Source organism: Anomaloglossus baeobatrachus, chromosome 3 (genome assembly GCF_048569485.1).
Source record: "Anomaloglossus baeobatrachus isolate aAnoBae1 chromosome 3, aAnoBae1.hap1, whole genome shotgun sequence".
NCBI lineage: Eukaryota > Metazoa > Chordata > Amphibia > Anura > Aromobatidae > Anomaloglossus > Anomaloglossus baeobatrachus.
In genome coordinates, this window is record NC_134355.1 from 595,845,038 (window position 1) to 595,866,660 (window position 21,623).

The 21,623-nt window shown below is 49.4% G+C and overlaps 1 protein-coding gene across 3 annotated transcripts in view; it reads left to right on the plus strand.

Annotated features, from left to right (window-relative positions):
- Positions 1–18,669, plus strand: part of STAG1 (STAG1 cohesin complex component) — a 331,716-nt gene extending 313,047 nt beyond the window's left edge. Inside the window, exons 28-34 of one of the 3 annotated variants that reach the window (XM_075341032.1) lie at positions 814–942; positions 1,330–1,535; positions 7,573–7,777; positions 7,856–7,966; positions 9,104–9,218; positions 9,520–9,600; positions 17,392–18,669. In XM_075341032.1, coding sequence (XP_075197147.1) covers positions 814–942; positions 1,330–1,535; positions 7,573–7,777; positions 7,856–7,966; positions 9,104–9,218; positions 9,520–9,600; positions 17,392–17,415 — 871 coding nt within the window. In that variant the 3' untranslated portion in view covers positions 17,416–18,669. The remainder of the gene's footprint in view (positions 1–813; positions 943–1,329; positions 1,536–7,572; positions 7,778–7,855; positions 7,967–9,103; positions 9,219–9,519; positions 9,601–17,391) is intronic. The other 2 variants (XM_075341033.1, XM_075341034.1) reach the window with 2 other exon arrangements.
- Positions 18,670–21,623: the final 2,954 nt, after the last annotated feature.

Genomic DNA, 21,623 nt, shown 5'->3' on the forward strand with positions numbered 1-21,623 from the left:
AATTCTAGAGGCCTACCGTTCTGCGGGGCTTCCGGTTCCTTCAGGGCTAAAAGCCCACTCAACCAGAGCCGTGGGTGCGTCCTGGGCATTACGTCACCAGGCTTCGGCTCAACAGGTGTGCCAGGCAGCTACCTGGTCCAGTCTGCACACTTTCACCAAGCATTATCAGGTGCATACCTATGCTTCGGCGGATGCCAGCTTAGGTAGAAGAGTCCTGCAGGCGGCAGTGACACCCCCATAGGGGAGGGCTGTTTTGCAGCTCTAACATGAGGTATTTATTTACCCACCCAGGGACAGCTTTTGGACGTCCCAATCGTCTGGGTCTCCCAATAGAGCGCTGAAGAAGAAGGGAATTTTGTTACTTACCGTAAATTCCTTTTCTTCTAGCTCTTATTGGGAGACCCAGCACCCGCCCTGTTGTCCTTCGGGATGTTTTTTTGTTGTTTGCGGGTACACATGTTGTTCATGTTGAACGGTTTTTCAGTTCTCCGATGTTATTCGGAGTTAATTTGTTTAAACCAGTTATTGGCTTCCTCCTTCTTGCTTTGGCACTAAAACTGGAGAACCCGTGATACCACGGGGGGGTATAGCCAGAGGGGGAGGGGCCTTGCACTTTTAATGTAGTGCTTTGTGTGGCCTCCAGAGGGCAGTAGCTATACCCCAATCGTCTGGGTCTCCCAATAAGAGCTAGAAGAAAAGGAATTTACGGTAAGTAACAAAATTCCCTTCTTTTTGTTCTGTGGTTATTCTTAAATGATTTACTGTTTTCATTAACCCTTAACTTTTATTCCCCTTTTAATTCCCTGAATACAGAGATGGCATAGAGTTTTCATTTAAATACCAAAACCCCAAGGGCCCAGAGTATCCGCCCCTGAACTTGGCCTTCCTGGAAGTATTGAGTGAATTTTCTTCTAAGTTGTTGCGGCAGGACAAGAAGACAGTGTACGTATGACATTGGTGCTACCTGATTGATTTTTTTTGGTGATCATGATCTTCATATTTATCCTGTGCAATCTCATACATCAAGACCTCTATAGGGGTCTGGATCCACTGTCCTTGGTGTAACTTTGTAATTGGGTAGGGTGGGTCATCGAGATAGACGGACGCTTGATACCCCCAATCGTAATTTATTAAACGCGCTATCTTATCACAGGAGCTTTCCTCTGATCCAGCAGACATGTTACTTTGCCGGGGGAAGGTGGTGGGAGCTGGACACTGTTAGGAATATAGTGAAGAGAACGGCTGGAGTTTGCTGGGGCGGGGGGGAAACATCTGCAGCTCATTTCCCCCTTACACTGATTTCTTTTCCGTTTCTTCTCTCCTGTTCAGACATTCATATCTGGAGAAATTCATGTCCGATCAAATGATGGAGAGAAGAGAAGACGTCTGGCTGCCTCTCATCTCCTACAGGAACTCTCTGGTAACGGGCAGCGATGAGGACCGCCTGTCTGTGAATAGTGGAGGCAGTAACAGCAAGGGCTCCTCTGTGAGAAGTAAGAAGGGCCGGCCGCCCCTGCACAAGAAGAGAGTGGAGGGTAAGATTGGCTCACAGCCACCAAACACTACTCATTTCTTTGTGCACAGTTTGAACATTCTTAGTTGTATTTTTGGGAATGTGTCAGGATAGATTGTGTAACTAATCTGAGGTCAGGGCCATGTACATCATTGAAATACAAGTCATGTGTTCCTGTATAGCTCTATAGCGGTGAACCAGCACAGAGAAAACATGGTTAGAACATTTATGCAGATGAGCTGGAAAGTGCATTGTGGGTGGGACAGTTAACACTGCTAGTCCATGCACCAGCCTCAGTGCACGGCCAGGCTGATTTGCCTAAACTTTCTAAACTGGCTTTTCACATTGCTTTGGGGCTATAAAGTTATGCATGAACTAGGAATTACCCACCCTCCATGTGTCCAGGCAGGTCCCCTTTTAAAGAGAACCTGTCCTCAGATTTTCCCCTATAATCTTCGTCCACCACCAGTGAGCACTTCTATAGAGTGTCAAGGGAGAAATTTAGTTGAAGATAACTAATGGTATCTTCGTTTAGGATATTCAGAGGCCGGTGCCATATTAGCTATATATCAGAGCTGATGTTAATGAATCAGACAATGATCACACAAGGACACAAGGGGTGTTCTCTTTGAGCCAGCGTCACCAACTGAACTCGTGTATTGGATAGATTCAATTATACAGAATGCATCATTGACCTTGGGACTAGAACAGGGAGTATTCAACTCCTTAATTTTTCCCAGTATACTATAAAATATATCTCTGTTCGTTATACATTCTTTCTTTATCGTTCCTATGGGAGACCCAGACCATGGGTGTTTAGCTTCTGCCTCCGGAGGACACACAAAGTACTACACTTAAAAGTGTAGCTCCTCCCTCTGAGCTTATACACCCCCTGGAGAACCAGATCTAGCCAGTTTATAGCTTTGTGTTCAGGAGTTCGGCCCCTCTCTCTGTCCCAGGGGCGCTCCTTTCTGGCCCCGTCCTGGGTGATCCTCACCACGGATGCCAGTCTATCCGGCTGGGGAGCGATATGTCTCCACCACCGAGCGCAGGGCACTTGGACTCCATCCGAGTCAGCCCTTTCGATCAATGTGCTGGAAACCAGAGCCGTGCTTCTGGCTCTCCTAGCTTTTCACCATCTGCTGGCGGGCAGGCACATCCGAGTCCAGTCAGACAGCGCGACAGCGGTTGCCTACATCAATCACCAAGGCGGGACACGCAGCCGCCTGGCAATGTTGGAGGTACAACGCATCCTTCAATGGGCGGAGGACTCCAAGTCCACCATATCCGCAGTCCACATCCCAGGCGTGGAAAACTGGGAGGCAGATTATCTCAGCCGTCAAACCGTGGACAGTGGCGAGTGGTCCCTGCACCCGGCAGTTTTTCAGTCAATCTGCCGCAAATGGGGCACTCCGGACGTGGACCTAATGGCATCCCGTCACAACAACAAAGTTTACGTGGCTCGCTCCCACGATCCTCAGGCATTCGCCGCGGACGCTCTGGTTCAAGACTGGTCCCAGTTTCGTCTGTCCTACGTGTTTCCCCCTCTAGCTCTCTTGCCCAGAGTCCTGCGCAAGATCAGAATGGAGGGTCGTCGAGTCATCCTCATTGCTCCGGACTGGCCCAGGCGAGCTTGGTGCCCAGACCTGCTCCTTCTGTCCGTAGAGGTGCCATGGCATCTTCCGGACCGTCCAGACCTTCTCTCACAAGGTCCGTTTTTCCACCTGAATTCTGCGGCTCTCAGATTGACGGCGTGGCTCTTGAGTCCTGGATCTTGACGGCTTCTGGTATCCCTCCTGAAGTCATCTCCACTATGACTCGGGCCCGTAAGTCTTCCTCCGCCAAGATCTATCACAGGACTTGGAAAATTTTCCTGTCCTGGTGTCGCTCTTCCGGCCATCCTCCTTGGCCATTTTCCTTGCCAACCCTTCTGTCCTTTCTACAGTCCGGTCTGCAGCTGGGACTGTCCCTCAACTCTCTTAAGGGACAAGTCTCAGCTCTGTCAGTGCTGTTCCAGCGGCGTCTCGCCCGGCTGGCTCAGGTCCGCACCTTCATGCAGGGCGCGTCTCACATCATTCCGCCTTACCGGCGGCCCTTGGATCCCTGGGACCTTAATTTGGTCCTCACTGTTTTGCAGAAACCCCCCTTTGAGCCTCTTAGGGAGGTTTCTTTGTTTCGTCTTTCACAGAAAGTGGTCTTTCTAGTGGCCATAACTTCCCTCAGGAGAGTCTCCGATTTGGTTGCGCTCTCTTCGGAGTCACCTTTTTTGGTTTTTCATCAAGACAAGGTGGTTCTCCGTCCGACTCCGGACTTTCTTCCTAAGGTGGTCTCTCCTTTCCACCTTAACCAGGACATTACCCTACCTTCCTTTTGTCCGGCTCCTGTTCATCGCTTTGAAAAAACGCTGCATACTCTGGATCTGGTGCGGGCTCTCCGGATCTATCTGTCTCGCACCGCTGCTCTTAGGCGGTGCACCTCTCTTTTTGTGCTAACCACAGGTCGGCGCAAGGGCCTCTCTGCTTCTAAGCAGACCTTAGCCCGTTGGATTAGGTCGACCATTTCGGACGCCTACCAGTGTTCAGGTGCCTCCCCCGCCGGGGATCAAGGCACACTCGACCAGAGCTGTCGGTGCCTCTTGGGCTTTCAGGCACCAGGCTACGGCTCAACAAGTCTGTCAGGCTGCCACTTGGGCTAGCCTTCATACCTTCTCGAAGCACTACCAAGTGCATGCTCATGCTTCGGCAGATGCGAGCTTGCGCAGACGCATCCTTCAGGCGGCTGTCGCCCATTTGTGAAGTTAGGTTCTGCCTACTTCTTAGTTTTTCTGTTTATTTCCCACCCATGGACTGCTTTGAGACGTCCCATGGTCTGGGTCTCCCATAGGAACGATAAAGAAAAAGAGAATTTTGTTTACTTACCGTAAATTCTTTTTCCTATAGTTCCGTATTGGGAGACCCAGCTCCCTCCCTGTTGCCTGTTGGCAATTTCTTGTTCCGCGTGTTTTCACCGGCTGTTGTTGTTGACAGAGTCTCCGGTTGTTCCGGTTTTTGCTCTGTTTTTTCTTGTGGGTGGCTATTCTCCTTCAGCTTTTGCACTAAACTGGCTAGATCTGGTTCTCCAGGGGGTGTATAAGTTCAGAGGGAGGAGCTACACTTTTAAGTGTAGTACTTTGTGTGTCGTCCGGAGGCAGAAGCTAAACACCCATGGTCTGGGTCTCCCAATACGGAACTATAAGAAAAAGAATTTACGGTAAGTAAACAAAATTCTCTTTTTATGTGAAACTACTGATAAGACTATTGCTCATCATTATGAAGACTTTCATTGTTTGTACATCTGTTCACTTATTCTTGGTAACCCCTTCATGACTATACAGCTTAGAATCATATTATGGGTCTGTGCGATTGCTATATAGACACACAGATAATTATACAACTACATCTATAATTTGATTTTTTACATACACAGATAATATTATTACGTTAGAACAAACAAGCTATAGCTCAGGCCACCTCCACAAGAGCATTCCAGAATCTATATATATGTCTGTCTCTGTCTGTTTGTCTCTGTCTCTGTCTGTCTGTCTTGCTCCAAAATTGTGTCACAGTGAGTGTTGTTACAGTGGCAACTGTTGGATTGGCCGCTGGGCTCGGCCTGGCCCTGATCCCCCCCGGATTGGCCGCTCACCTCGGCCTGGCCCCGCCCCCCGCATAGATTAGCTGCTCGCCCCGGCCCTCCGCACACATCGCCTGCTCCAGCGTACACCAGCTCCCGGTACACATGTGCAGGGAGCCGGCATACGCTGACGCCTCGCCCCCGCCACACGTTGGCACACTCGGCCCCGCCCCCGGCGGACATAACCTTGCGATGCTGGGATCATGACGGAGCTGGTGTACGCTGGTAACCATGATACACATGGCTTAACTATAGGAAGCACTTCCGATGTGTATCATGGTGACCAGTGTACACCGGCTCCCGGTACACATGTGCACGGAGCCGGCATACGCTGACGCCTCGTCCGCTCGGCCCCGCCCCCTGCACACGTTGGCACGCTCGGCCCCGCCCCCGGCACACGTTTGCACACTCGGCCCCGTCCCCGGCGGCCCCAGCATGGGGGATGGAGCACGATGGGGGGTGTGCAGCATGGGAGATGGAGCACGATAGGGTGCGCAGCATGGGGGATGGAGCACGATGGGGGGTTTGCAGCATGGGGGATGGAGCACGATGGGGGGTGCGCAGCATTGGGGGCTGGAGCACGATGGGGGGTGCGCAGCATGGGGGATGGAGCACGATGGGGGGTGCGCAGCATGGGGGATGGAGCACGATGGGGGTGCGCAGCATGGGGGGATGGAGCACGATGGGTGCGCAGCATGGGGGATGGAGCACGATGGGGGTGCGCAGCATGGGGGATGGAGCACGATGAGGGGTGCGCAGCATGGGGGATGGAGCACGATGAGGGGTGCGCAGCATGGGGGATGGAGCACGATGAGGGGTGCGCAGCATGGGGGATGGAGCACGATGGGGGTTGCGCAGCATGGGGGATGGAGCACGATGGGGGTGCGCAGCATGGGGGATGGAGCACGATGGGTGCGCAGCATGGGGGATGGAGCATGATGGGGGGGGTGCACAGCATGGGGGAAGGAGCACGATGGGTGCGCAGCATGGGGGATGGAGCATGATGGGGGGGTGCACAGCATGGGGGAAGGAGCACGATGGGGGTGCACACCTCCATCCAAAACACACACACACCGCCACACGCGCACCGCACAACACACCACACACACACTGGGAACCACAAACACCGCCCTACACAGACACCCTCACACACACAGACAACGCCGCACACACACAACACCCAACACACAAACACCGCGGCATACACAAATATACGCACATACCGCGCAACACACACACTGCACAAAACATACCTCCCCCCAAAACACACACACGCACTCCACACCCACACAAACCGCGCAACACACACAGCACCACACACAGAGAACGCTGCAGACACACAGCGCTCCACAAACCACGCAACACACACAAGCAACACACAAACACTGCTCTCACACACCCCCACACCCAGACAACACCCAGAACATTTACAGCGCCCTACATAAACACTGGTAACTACACACAACAACATCTATATATATATATATATATAACAAAAATCATACATTAACTACACAATACGTACATTCTAGAATACCCGATGCGTTAGAATCGGGCCACCTTCTAGTACTGTATATAAGAGCCCAGGTCACTGTGTAGAACATAAAAAACACTTTAATTATACTAACCTGCAGGGCAGTCTGCTCTGATGGACATCTATGGTCTCTGTCTGGTTCCTCCTCTCTTCTTGCCATCACCGTTCTCTCCTTACTTCGTCTGGCACGTATGTACGCTTCATACGTCATCCAGACAGTCTACCGCTGCGCTCCTGCACGCTTCTCTCTGCCCTGCTGAGGGCAGACCAGAGTACTGTAATTCGCAGTCGCAGGGAAGGTCAATGACCACCCGAGCATGCATATTACAATACTTTAATCTGCCCTCAGCAGAAGTGTGCAATGGAGGCCTATGAGTGGATGACGTAGGACGTGTCATCCAGACGAAGCAAGAAGATAAAAGGCGCTGGACCGAGACCAGTGACTCCCATCGGACCGTACCAAGCATATAATAAAGGAGTTTTGCGTTAGACAGCGGCCTGTGCACTTATATACAGTATTCTAGAATGCTGGATATAGTCACTGGTGGTGGCCTCCGCTCATAGGGGACAAATCTGGTGACAGGTTCACTTTTCAGGCACTTCTCAGTATAAGATTCGTCTTTTTACTGGGGGATCTAGTAAGGACATCACTGTAGCATGGCCGCTTCTGTAAGACTCTAGCTTGGGTTATGCTCCATACTGCTGCATAGATCTAAATGCCAATTCTTGCCGCTTTGCTGTTCCGGTATTGCTGTACCCCACAACACAAGACCCCCCCCTCACTTATACAGCTAGAAGTCATTAGTGTTGAAGACCTTTTAATCTCACAACTTGCTAACTCTTGTGTCTTAAGGTGCAGAACTATTTCTATTTCCCTTTGTTCCAGAAGAAAGTATCGACAGCTCCTGGGTAACCAGGAACGACACCATCCAAACACCAGGAGCACTTACTACACCTCAGCTTACATCCACTGTACTGCGGGAAAACCCTAGACCGATCCCAGAACAAATGCCCGAACACGAGTCTGAACACGGCTCAGAACCAGACTTCTTACACAAGTATGTGCTGTGTCCTGGTGTTGCTCTCGTCAGCAGAGGGAATGTGTTGGGTAACGGGCGTCGTATTTTTCGTTCCAGTCCTCAGATGCAGATGTCTTGGTTGGGTCAGCAGAAGTTAGAAGACTTGAGTAGAAAAGACAGAACATCCATGAGCTACATGAAAGTGCGGAGCGGTGTCCGGCACGGAGTGTAAGTATTTGAAGTGCGGCTCCGCACATTTTCCACCTGATTCTTAGATCTTCATCCTGCACTACAACTACTGATCATCAACCATCAATGTAACTAATGGCTGCTATCCTTGGGAGAGACATGGGGTGCGGCATGTATCACAGGTATGGACATAGTTTCCCGTTTTGCAGACCAGTTAGGATCTGCCTCCTTCCCAGATTTTGTTACCTAATTTACAAACCCGCAGTGAGTGCATAGATGGGTGCGGGACCATGGAGCTTGTATACCTCTCCAATATCAGAACTGGTGCTCGGCTCTGCCACCTCCCAGTTATCCAACTTTTATTCAAGACTTCTCCAATAGTCCAGGGAATCTTCCCTTGTTACATCAATGAAGTGGGAAACATCTGGGACATCTAGTGGAAGGGGGCCATATCCTCAACCAAATTAGTATTTGGATCACAATGATTGACAAGTGCAACTATACATCCTACACAGGTGTATGACACCCTTATTATTTGCCAAGTTTGGATCTGATTACCTAAATCAGTGCACAAAATGTCGCACATTCCCTGGTTGTCATTCTGGAGTTGTCCGAGGATCCTGGGTTTTTGGGATCAGGTGATTCAATTCTTATATGAAATAATGTGATGTCTGGTCCCTCTCTGCCCGAAACAAATGTCATCTTCTATATCGATTTGGAAGCATATGATTCAAAATACATGGACACTTTCTTGACAGCATCTTTGAATTATGCAAAGAAAGGAAGTGTCTGGTGGTAGATGCGATCTCGCTCATCAGTGCTATGTTGCCCCATATGTTGCTGTCACCTAAAAAGATTCCTTGAAATTTGGGACAGAATCCCTTCTCAGTCCCAGGGTCCAGTTTATGATACTGGTTAGGTTCTAAATATTGATTTTGCAGTTTGCAATCAAACTGATTTCTACAGATGGATTACTAACATTTTCTTACTGTTGAGGCTCCTCAGTGTCTAACAGTACTGGATCCAGACATTGTTCTATCCTATACGGATTGTTACTTTTTTCCATCACTTCCAAAATAATCACATTAAAATAATAAAAAAACCTGTAGCTAGTGGGATGATCTAGTATCTGCAGATTATTTCTGATCCTGGAATTTTTCCTCCTCCTTTTCTCAGACGAGGTCTAATGGAGGATGACGCGGAGCCCATATTTGAGGATGTGATGATGTCCTCGAGGGGGCAGTTGGAAGACATGAATGAGGAGTTTGAGGACACAATGGTTATTGATCTGGTAAGTTGATTGTACATGTGTGTGCGAGGACCTGAAGATTACCGTTGTGCCGTACTCTACTATACATGGTCCAACTGGCAGTAATATAGCACAAAAATTAATAAAGTGAATGCTGTAGGTGCGTATTTATAGGGTTATCCAATGAAGATGAAAAACTTTTTTTTTTTTCTTGTATATTGTGGATTTGTGATCATTCTGTTCATCTGCTATGTTTGGAGACTGTTGTCTGAGTATTACTGAACTCTTAGTAGCTTTGGACGCATCCTTCATTAGATACATTTTTCTTTGATCTCTTTCTTAGCCGCCTTCTCGAAACAGACGGGAAAGAGCAGAGCTCCGACCAGACTTCTTCGACTCCGCAGCCATTATTGAAGATGAATCAGTATGTATTCATGTAGTTCTTGATCTGTACTTGTGATACTGAGGGGGCCTGTGATTAAATCTTCTAGGTTGCATTCAGTCACTTGGTTATATTCTGCACAATGGAGTTAAACATCCAAGAGACTATATTACAGCGTATATTACTAGGGTTGGCAGAATACAAGTTGTTACTACAGCTGAGATGCCATGTCATCTACTGACCTTCTGGATATTCTTGGATGGCACTTCTACTATGCAGAGCTGATGATCTACACCTAGGATAATGCCTTGTATCTAATGAGAGCCTCTCACATCTGCTTCCTTGTTTAAGGAGTTCAGAACCGGCCCATGTACTCAAGAAAATGTTCTCATTCAGATATTTAAATTATTTGTCCCTTTTATTCGTGATACACATGGCTTTATTTTTGTCATTTAATTTTGTGTGTATATATATACTGTATTTTCCAGATTATAAGACACACTTTTTTCCCCCAAAAAATGTGGTGCATCTTATTGTTTGGATAGGGCTTATCATAGTGGCGCAGAGTCAGCGATACTGAGGGCTCGGAGGGGTGGTTTGTCACGGCTCAGAAGGGTCATAGGACTGAGGGTCGGCAATACTGTGTGCTCGTGGGGTGTTGCAGCGGCGGGCGACATTCATCTGCCTGAGGCTGCTTTGAATAGCCGGCGGGTGAGAAGGTGGACTTCAAAAAAATGGCAGCAGAGGCCAATCTGCGCATGCGCTGCTTCCACGCCCATTTTCGAGAAGTCCATTGTGTCAACCGCCGGCGATTCAACGAAGCCTGCCGGCAGATCAATGGTGCACGCTGCCACGAGGCCTTACAAGCCCACAGTATCGCTGACCCTCTGTTCACAGACCCTCCTGACCAGTGACGCCCCCTCCTCCGAGCCCACAGCATCACCAACCCTGCCTCCTGTGACCACTCCACCGCCGCCGTTTCCCCCTGGTGAGCTAATATAGGACGCACTAGAATTATAAAACAGACCCTAATTATAACAGTGAAAAATATTTTTCCCTATTGTCTTCCTTCAAAATTGAGGCAAGTCTTAAAATCCATTGAGTCTTATAAAACAAAAACAATATTTATAATATATATATATTTCTTTGTCGCTCCATTGGGAGACCCAGACAATTGGGTGTATAGCTATACCTCCGGAGGCCACACAAAGTATTACACTAAAAGTGTAAAGCCCCTCCCCTTCTGCCTATACACCCCCCGTGCCTCACGGGCTCCTCAGTTTTTATGCTTTGTGCGAAGGAGGCAGACATCCACGCATAGCTCCACAGCTTGGTCAGCAGCAGCTGCTGACTAGGTCGGATGGAAGAAAAGAGGGCCCATAACAGGGCCCCCAGCATGCTCCCTTCTCACCCCACTTAATCGGCGGTGTTGTTAAGGTTGAGGTACCCATTGCGGGTACACAGGCAGGAGCCACATGCTGTTTTCCTTCCCCATCCCTTAATGGGCTCTGGGTGAAGTGGGATCCGGATCGGTCTCCAGGCACGGGGACCGTGCTCCCTCCGCAGCCCCTGGGAATCTGCTGGATAGCAGCTGGGTATCGTCAGGGACAAGGCCCTGCTACTATGAGGTACTCTCTGTCCCCGTGGGGACCGCGCATGGAGCGCTTGTGCCATACACATTACAGCACTGCTGGGTGTGTTAGTGCGCCGGGGACTACCGCGCATGGAGCGCTTGTGCCATACACATTGCAGCACTGCTGGGTGTGTTAGTGCGCCGGGGACTACCGCGCATGGAGCGCTTGTGCCATACACACTTCAGCACTGCTGGGTGTGTTAGTGCGCCGGGGACTACCGCGCGGCCGCGCTTATTGCCGGCCGCGCTTATAACTTTAGGCCCCGACTTCTGCGGCCTAGTGTCGTATATTCCCGCCCACAGGCCTGCCAGTCAGGGGAAGGGCGGGACGCTGCACAGATCGTCAGCGCTGAGGGCTGGAGCATACATTAGTATCCTCCTCCCTCCTCACTCAGTACACTGGGGCACTAGATTCCCGCACTTTTCTTGGGCACGCCCACGGTCCCCTCCCCACAGAACGCCGGCAGCCATTCCTGTCAGCGATTCAGACGCTGGAGAGGAGAGACAACACAGGGAGACCCAGGCAGGGAATCTGGTGATCACACAACCGCTCTGAGCGGTCGGTAAGCAGCACCTGTGGTGCTGGCCCCACTGAGTACCGAAGTGTATATATATATATAGGCTTATAGGCTATACATTTGCACTGTACGGTCGCTCTGTTGATTTTTGGCTATATACCCTCCTGGTTGTTCTCAGAGGAGACAACATGTCATCCGCAAAAAGCAAGGGTGCCAAAGCACAGGCGTACTTTGCAACCTGTACCTCTTGTACAGCTGTACTACCGGCAGGTTCCACTGACCCTCATTGTGTGCAATGCTCGGCCCCTGTGGCACTTACTCAGCCGGAGCCTCTGCGACTGGTGGCCCAGGTGGAACCACCTGCTACCACTGTCCAGGTGACAGGGACGGAGTTTGCAGCCTTTGCTGACAAACTGTCTGAGAGTATGGATAAATGGTCTGCTAAAATACTGGAAGCATTGCAGTCCAGACCGGTGATTCAGGCCCCGGGCACTGTCCAATCCTTGACCCCTGGTCCCCCTCAATTGGAACAGCAAAGTGCCCCTGGGGTAACCCATAGGTCCCAGGGTGAGGTCTCTGACACGGACCGCAGTCCCAGGCCGCCCAAGCGGGGTCGCTGGGAAATTCCCTCCACTTCATCACACTGTTCAGGGTCCCAGCAGGAGGACTCTCTGGAGGATGAAGCGGAGGTATCAGATCAGGATTCTGATCCTGAAGCCGCTCTCAACCTAGATACACCTGAAGGTGACGCAGTAGTGAATGACCTTATAGCGACCATCAATCAGGTGTTGGATATTTCTCCCCCAGCTCCTCCAATTGAGGAGTCTGCTTCTCAGGAGAAATTCCGTTTCAGGTTTCCCAAGCGTACATTAAATATGTTTCTGGATCACTCTGACTTCAGAGAGGCAATCCAAAAAAACCGAGACTGTCCAGACAAGCGTTTTTCCAAGCGCCTTAAGGACACACGTTATCCCTTCCCCCCCGAGGTTGTCAAGGGCTGGACTCAGTGTCCTAAGGTGGATCCTCCAATCTCCAGACTGGCGGCTAGATCCATAGTTGCAGTGGAATATGGGGCTTCACTCAAAGATGCCACTGACAGACAGATGGAACTATGGTTGAAATCCATCTATGAAGCTATCGGCGCGTCTTTTGCTCCAGCATTCGCAGCCGTATGGGCACTCCAAGCTATCTCAACTTGTCAGGCGCAGATTAATGCAGTAACACGTACATCTGCCCCGCAAGTGGTGTCCTTAACCACTCAGGCGTCGGCGTTTGCGTCCTACGCCATTAATGCTATCCTGGACTCGGCGAGCCGTACGGCGGTGGCATCCGCCAATTCGGTGGTACTCCGCAGGGCCATGTGGCTACGTGAATGGAAGGCAGACTCTGCTTCCAAAAAGTTCTTAACCGGTTTGCCATTGTCTGGCGACCGCTTGTTTGGTGAGCGATTGGATGAAATCATTAAACAATCCAAGGGAAAGGATTCATCCTTACCCCAGTCCAAACCAAACAGACCTCAACCACGGAAGGTACAATCGAGGTTTCGGTCCTTTCGGACCGCGGGCAGGTCTCAATTTTCCTCGTCCAAAAGGCCTCAGAAAGATCAGAGGAACTCCGATGCATGGCGGTCTAAGTCACATCCTAAAAAGACCGCCGGAGGAACCGCTCCCAAAGCGGCCTCCTCAAACCGCATCCTCGGTCGGTGGCAGGCTCTCCCGCTTTTGCGACGCCTGGCTGCCACAAGTAAAAGACCGATGGGTGAGAGACATTCTATCTCAAGGTTACAGGATAGAGTTCAGCTCTCGTCCTCTGACTCGTTTCTTCAGAACATCTCCGCCCCCCGACAGAGCCGAGGCTCTTCTGCAGGCGGTGTGCACTCTGAAGGCGGAAGGAGTGGTGATCCCTGTTCCTCTTCAGCAACGGGGTCACGGTTTTTACTCCAACTTGTTCGTGGTGCCAAAAAAGGACGGATCCTTCCGTCCCGTTCTGGACCTAAAACTGCTCAACAAGCATGTGAAAACCAGGCGGTTCCGGATGGAATCGCTCCGCTCCGTCATTGCCTCAATGTGCCAAGGAGATTTTCTGGCATCAATCGACATCAAAGATGCTTATCTCCACGTACCGATTGCACCAGAGCATCAGCGCTTCCTGCGTTTCGCTATAGGGGACGAACACCTTCAGTTCGTGGCACGGCCTTTCGGCCTGGCAACAGCCCCACGGGTCTTCACCAAGGTCATGGCAACAGTGGTGGCAATCCTACACTCTCAGGGACACTCGGTGATCCATTACTTAGACGATCTACTTGTCAAGGCACCCTCTCAAGGGGCATGCCAACACAGCCTGAACATTGCTCTGGAAACTCTCCAGGGTTTCGGGTGGATCATCAATTTTCCAAAGTCAAATCTGACACCGGCCCAATCACTGACATATCTTGGCATGGAGTTTCATACTCTCTCAGCGATAGTGAAGCTTCCGCTGAACAAACAGCGTTCACTACAGACAGGGGTGCAATCTCTCCTTCAAGGTCAGTCACACCCCCTGAGGCGCCTCATGCACTTCCTAGGGAAGATGGTGGCAGCAATGGAGGCAGTTCCTTTTGCGCAGTTTCATCTGCGCCCACTTCAATGGGACATTCTCCGCAAATGGGACAGGAAGTCGACGTCCCTCGACAGGAACGTCTCCCTTTCTCGGGCAGCCAAAGCTTCCCTTCAGTGGTGGCTTCTCCCCACTTCTCTGTCGAAGGGAAAATCCTTCCTGCCCCCATCCTGGGCGGTGGTCACGACGGACGCAAGCCTGTCAGGGTGGGGAGCGGTCTTTCTCCACCACAGGGCTCAGGGTACTTGGACTCAGACAGAGTCCTCCCTTCAGGTCAATGTTCTGGAGATAAGGGCAGTGTATCTTGCCCTAAAGGCGTTCCAGCCGTGGCTGGAAGGCAAACAGATCCGAATTCAGTCGGACAACTCCACAGCGGTGGCATACATCAACCACCAAGGCGGGACACGCAGTCGGCAAACCTTCCAGGAAGTCCGGCGGATTCTGCTGTGGGTGGAAGCCACAGCCTCCACCATATCCGCAGTTCACATCCCGGGCGTAGAAAACTGGGAAGCAGACTTTCTCAGTCGCCAGGGCATGGCCGCAGGGGAATGGTCCCTTCACCCGGACGTGTTTCAGGAGATCTGTTGCCGCTGGGGCATGCCGGACGTCGACCTAATGGCGTCCCGGCACAACAACAAGGTCCCGGCATTCATGGCACGGTCTCAAGATCACAGAGCTCTGGCGGCAGACGCCTTAGTTCAGGATTGGTCGCAGTTTCAACTCCCTTATGTGTTTCCTCCGCTGGCACTGTTGCCCAGAGTGTTACGCAAGATCAGGGCCGACTGCCGCCGCGCCATCCTCGTCGCTCCAGACTGGCCGAGGAGGTCGTGGTACCCGGATCTGTGGCATCTCACGGTCGGCCAACCGTGGGCACTACCAGACCGACCAGACTTGCTGTCTCAAGGGCCGTTTTTCCATCTGAATTCTGCGGCCCTCAACCTGACTGTGTGGCCATTGAGTCCTGGATCCTAGCGTCTTCAGGATTATCTCAAGAGGTCATTGCCACTATGAGACAGGCTAGGAAACCAACGTCCGCCAAGATCTACCACAGGACGTGGAAAATATTCCTGTCGTGGTGCTCTGCTCAGGGTTTTTCTCCCTGGCCATTCACCTTGCCCACTTTTCTGTCCTTCCTTCAATCCGGATTGGAAAAGGGTTTGTCGCTCGGCTCCCTTAAGGGACAAGTCTCTGCGCTCTCTGTGTTTTTTCAGAGGCGCCTAGCCAGACTTCCACAGGTACGCACGTTCCTGCAGGGGGTTTGTCACATCGTCCCTCCTTACAAGCGTCCGTTAGAACCCTGAGATCTGAACAGGGTGCTGATGGTTCTTCAGAAACCACCGTTCGAGCCAATGAGGGATATTTCTCTCGCACGCCTTTCGCAGAAAGTGGTTTTCCTAGTAGCATTCACTTCACTTCGGAGAGTGTCTGAGCTAGCAGCGTTGTCGTGCAAAGCCCCTTTCCTGGTGTTTCACCAGGACAAGGTGGTTCTGCGTCCGGTTCCGGAATTTCTCCCTAAGGTGGTATCCCCTTTTCATCTCAATCAGGATATCTTCTTACCCTCTTTTTGTCCTCATCCAGTTCACCAATGTGAAAAGGATTTGCACTTGTTAGATCTGGTGAGAGCACTCAGATTCTACATTTCTCGTACGGCGCCGCTCGGATGCACTCTTTGTCCTTGTCGCTGGCCAGCGTAAAGGGACACAAGCTTCCAAATCAACCCTGGCTCGGTGGATCAAGGAACCAATTCTCGAAGCTTATCGTTCCTCGGGGCTTCCGGTTCCCTCAGGGCTGAAGGCCCATTCTACCAGGGCCGTGGGAGCGTCCTGGGCCTTGCGGCACCAGGCTACGGCTCAGCAGGTGTGTCAGGCAGCTACCTGGTCGAGCCTGCACACTTTCACGAAACACTATCAGGTGCATACCTATGCTTCGGCAGATGCCAGCCTAGGTAGGCGAGTCCTTCAGGCGGCGGTTGCCCACCTGTAGGACGGAGCCGTTACGGCTCTATTATGAGGTATTATTTACCCACCCAGGGACTGCTTTTGGACGTCCCAATTGTCTGGGTCTCCCAATGGAGCGACAGAGAAGAAGGGAATTTTGTTTACTTACCGTAAATTCCTTTTCTTCTAGCTCCAATTGGGAGACCCAGCACCCGCCCCTGTTTTTTGTGTACACATGTTGTTCATGTTGAATGGTTTCAGTTCTCCGATATTCCTTCGGATTGAATTTACTTTAAACCAATTTATAATTTTTTCCTCCTTCTTGCTTTTGCACCAAAACTGAGGAGCCCGTGAGGCACGGGGGGTGTATAGGCAGAAGGGGAGGGGCTTTACACTTTTAGTGTAATACTTTGTGTGGCCTCCGGAGGCATAGCTATACACCCAATTGTCTGGGTCTCCCAATTGGAGCTAGAAGAAAAGGAATTTACGGTAAGTAAACAAAATTCCCTTCTTTTGTATATATTTGATATAAAAATATTTTATTGGTGGTAAAATCTCACATAAGAAATGTGAGTTTTTTCATTTTTTTTTTTATTATTTTATGACCACAAGGGAGAAAGAAAAACATAAATTGCATCCCCTTTGCGTACAAATTTTCATATAGTGGACATCTTTTTTTATTTTTTTTTTCTATAAAAGTGCTAGATCTAGTGATTCAGATTGGCAGTGTCTTTAGTTTTTATACATTTTTTATTTTTTTTTTTAAATTTTATTTTACACACTGTGCCACCAGTTAGGTCTTAAAAGACCTTTGGATATTTTATATGTTACACTTTTTTTTTTTGCTTGGTCATTTTTCCTTTAACTGGGGCTGGTATATTGTCCCCAGTTACAGAGGAAATTCATCTTCCGGCTTACTGAAAAGCCATCATATTGTAGCTTTCATAACTGTAGCGCACCATGTCCATGGGGTTTTCTGGCATCCCTTTGTAAAACCTTACTTTGGTGTCTGTTGTTAATTTGAAAAACCTCATTTTAGGGTTCTTTGTGTCAAAAATAAAATAAGAAAATAAAAATCAAGAATAGTTATGTTCACACCTTATGTTAGTGGCATTTTCTATCAATGTAATGCTTTTTCCCTCTGTCCTAGGGATTCGGGATGCCAATGTTCTGAGGTTCAGCACATACCTGGAACTCTTGTTTAAAGGCCTGTATACTGTGAGCTTCTGTAAGAAAATTAGAAAAAAAAAGACAAAAAAAACACAACTTTTTTAACAGTTTTTGTTGAAACCAAATGCTTGTGTTATTGATGGATTGTGTTCAACCCGAGGAAAGTTTCTGGTGTCTAGAGAGAACACTCTACACCCCCTAGTCGGGATCTCTACTACATTGGATGCCGAATGCTCCCAACCGTCTGCATTTGGTCCTACAGAGAAATCATTGGAGACAGCCTGTTTTCTGGACAAATGGTTTTATCAACTCATTTTTCCTGCTGTACAAGTCTACATTTTAACCTCCCCACCTTTATATGTTAAGCCTTTTGTTTCTACATATTAACTATTGGCCTTGAGGACCCTGTATGGAAATGTACATAATTTACAAAATGCACTGGAAGAGGACGCGAAAGAGGGGCGCAGATGAGGCCAAATTAAATTACTCCACCCTGACCCAGCAGAACAAGGATTTCTATCACTCAGTGGATGTCAAGATCTGTATCATGTTCCATTTTATTTCCAGAAGTTTTATATTTCCATTCTGTGGTCCCTGCCTCTCGCAGAATGTCACCATTTTTTTTTTGTTTGTCAGAACGGACATTTTTTGGGGGTTTTTTTGGGGTTTTTTTTAATGATTTTGTCCTGCACATTTTTACTAGTCAATACCAGCAAACCAAGGACAGTAGCAATCTTACCCAGTTTCATCACTCGCAATTCAGTTTCTTCTTGACACTTAATCCTTTTAACCCTTTTTTTTTTTCGTTTGTTTGTCACTTTTTTTTTCTTTTTATATATATATTTCTTGTATTGTTCGACACATCCGTACATATTTTACAATAAATAAATTAAACTTATAATAGTTGGGACTGACATGAGCCTATTATCCATGCAGTAAAATTCAACAGTAATATTTTTGTAAAGAAATGGTACAAACAAAAAAAAAAAAAATAATGCAATTTTAAACTTATTTGTCGCCTATAACAAGCGCTTGGATGGGCATTTTTTTTTCTTTTCTCCATTGTTCCTCTCTGGTCAATGTTGCAAGTTATAGCATTCTCAGTGTTATCTGTCCCAAGTTTGGATCTTTTTAAACGGGAAAGAGGAAAATATTTTTTTTTTCCCAGCACAATAATTCCCCGTTAAACCGCCCTGTTCTGTATTATTGTAATAAAAAGTCAAAATCACATGTCTTAAATAAAGTGATTTTAACAATATATTATGCATTGCTTTGTGATAGGTGCAGCAAAGACTTAAAAGTGAACCTGTCAATTGGATGAAAATCAAATATATAAATACACAATGCCTGCTATAATATGATTCTATTCTTCCACTTGGGTCATTCCATATCAAGTGAACCAATGATTTTTACCTCTATATTTATAATTCTTTTGAGATTTTATTTGGTAATAGTGTGTCAGAGAATGCAAAATGTGAAGAAAAAAAATTGATTTTTTTTTATTATTGATTTTCAAAGTTTGGAAAAAGTGTGAATTTCGGTGTTGCCTGCCTTTACATTTCCCCTCATAACTCAGGCTAGAAAAAAGACAGAGAAGCAAAATAAACACCATTCTACTCAGAACTGTACAGGCTTTCACCAGATATGTCACAAGAGTATCTTTGTTAATATTTTACCCATGCGAACGCAAAATTTTAAAACGAATTTCCGGAAAAAAAAGAAGGGAATTTTGTTACTTACCGTAAATTCCTTTTCTTCTAGCTCTTATTGGGAGACCCAGACGATTGGGGTATAGCTACTGCCTCCGGAGGCCACACAAAGCACTACACTAAAAAGTGCAAGGCCCCTCCCCTTCTGGCTATACCCCCCCGTGGTATCACGGGTTCTCCAGTTTTAGTGCCAAAGCAAGAAGGAGGAAAGCCAATAACTGGTTTAAACAAATTAACTCCGAGTAACATCGGAGAACTGAAAAACCGTTCAACATGAACAACATGTGTACCCGCAAACAACAAAAAACATCCCGAAGGACAACAGGGCGGGTGCTGGGTCTCCCAATAAGAGCTAGAAGAAAAGGAATTTACGGTAAGTAACAAAATTCCCTTCTTCTTCAGCGCTCTATTGGGAGACCCAGACGATTGGGACGTCCAAAAGCTGTCCCTGGGTGGGTAAAGAAATACCTCATGTTAGGGCTGCAAAACAGCCCTCCCCTACGGGGGTGTCACTGCCGCCTGCAGGACTCTTCTACCTAAGCTGGCATCCGCCGAAGCATAGGTATGCACCTGATAATGCTTGGTGAAAGTGTGCAGACTGTACCAGGTAGCTGCCTGGCACACTTGTTGAGCCGAAGCCTGGTGTCGTAATGCCCAGGACGCACCCACGGCTCTGGTTGAGTGGGCTTTTAGCCCTGAAGGAACCGGAAGCCCCGCAGAACGGTAGGCCTCTAGAATTGGTTCTTTGATCCATCGAGCCAGGGTGGCTTTAGAAGCCTGCAACCCCTTGCGCGGACAAGCGACAAGGACAAAAAGTGCATCGGAACGGCGCATGGGCGCCGTGCGGGAAATGTAGATTCTGAGTGCTCTCACCAGATCTAACAAACGTAAGTCCTTTTCATACCGGTGAACCGGATGAGGACAAAAGGAAGGCAAGGATATATCCTGAATAAGATGAAATGAGGATACGACCTTAGGGAGAAACTCCGGAATGGGGCGCAGCACTACCTTGTCCTGGTGGAACACCAGGAAGGGAGCCTTGGATGACAGAGCTGCCAGCTCAGACACTCGCCGAAGCGATGTGATCGCAACGAGAAACGCCACCTTCTGTGACAGGCGAGAAAGGAAACTTCCTTCAGAGGCTCGAAAGGCGGCTTCTGGAGAGCAACTAATACCCTGTTGAGATCCCATGGCTCTAACGGCCGCTTGTACGGGGGTACGATATGACAGACCCCCTGTAGGAACGTGCGCACCTTAGAAAGACGTGCTAGACGCTTCTGAAAAAACACGGATAGTGCCGAGACTTCCCCCTTAAGGGAGCCGAGCGACAAGCCCTTTTCTAACCCCGATTGCAGGAAGGAAAGAAAAGTAGGCAATGCAAATGGCCAGGGAGACACTCCCTGAGCCGAGCACCAGGTTAAGAAAATCTTCCACGTTCTGTGGTAGATCGTAGCAGAGGTGGACTTCCTAGCCTGTTTCATGGTGGCAACGACCCCTTGGGATAATCCTGAAGACGCTAGGATCCAGGACTCAATGGCCACACAGTCAGGTTCAGGGCCGCAGAATTCCGATGGAAAAAACGGCCCTTGGGACAGTAAGTCTGGCCGGCCTGGTAGTGACCACGGTCGGCCGACCGTGAGATGCCACAGATCCGGGTACCACGATCTCCTCGGCCAGTCTGGGACGACGAGTATGACGCGGCTGCAATCGGATCTGATTTTTTGCGCAGTACTCTGGGCAAGAGTGCCAGAGGTGGAAACACATATGTGAGCCGGAACTGCGACCAATCTTGCACTAAGGCGTCTGCCGCCAGAGCTCTGTGATCGCGCGATCGTGCCATAAATGCCGGGACCTTGTTGTTGTGCCGAGACGCCATTAGGTCGACGTCCGGCACCCCCCAGCGGCGACAGATTTCCTGAAACACGTCCGGGTGAAGGGACCATTCCCCTGCATCCATACCCTGGCGACTGAGGAAGTCTGCTTCCCAGTTTTCTACGCCCGGGATGTGAACTGCGGAAATGGTGGATGCTGTGTCCTCCACCCACATGAGGATTCGCCGGACTTCCTGGAAGGCTTGCCGACTGCGCATCCCTCCTTGGTGGTTGATGTATGCCACCGCTGTGGAGTTGTCCGACTGGATTCGGATCTGCTCTCTTTCTAGCCACTGCTGGAAAGCTAGTAGGGTAAGATACCCTGCCCCGATTTCCAGAACATTGATCTGAAGGGTGGACTCCTGCTGAGTCCACGTCCCCTGAGCCCTGTGGCGGAGACAAACTGCTCCCCACCCTGACAGACTCGTATCTGTCGTGACCACTGCCCAGGATGGGGATAGGAAGGATCTTCACTGTGACAATGAGGTGGGAATAAGCCACCATTGCAGAGAGTCCTTGGCCGTCTGGGAAAGGGAGACTTTCCTGTCCAGGGAGGTTGACTGCCCGTCCCATTGGCGGAGAATGTCCCCTTGCAGTTGGCGCAGATGAAACTGCGCAAAGGGAACTGCCAC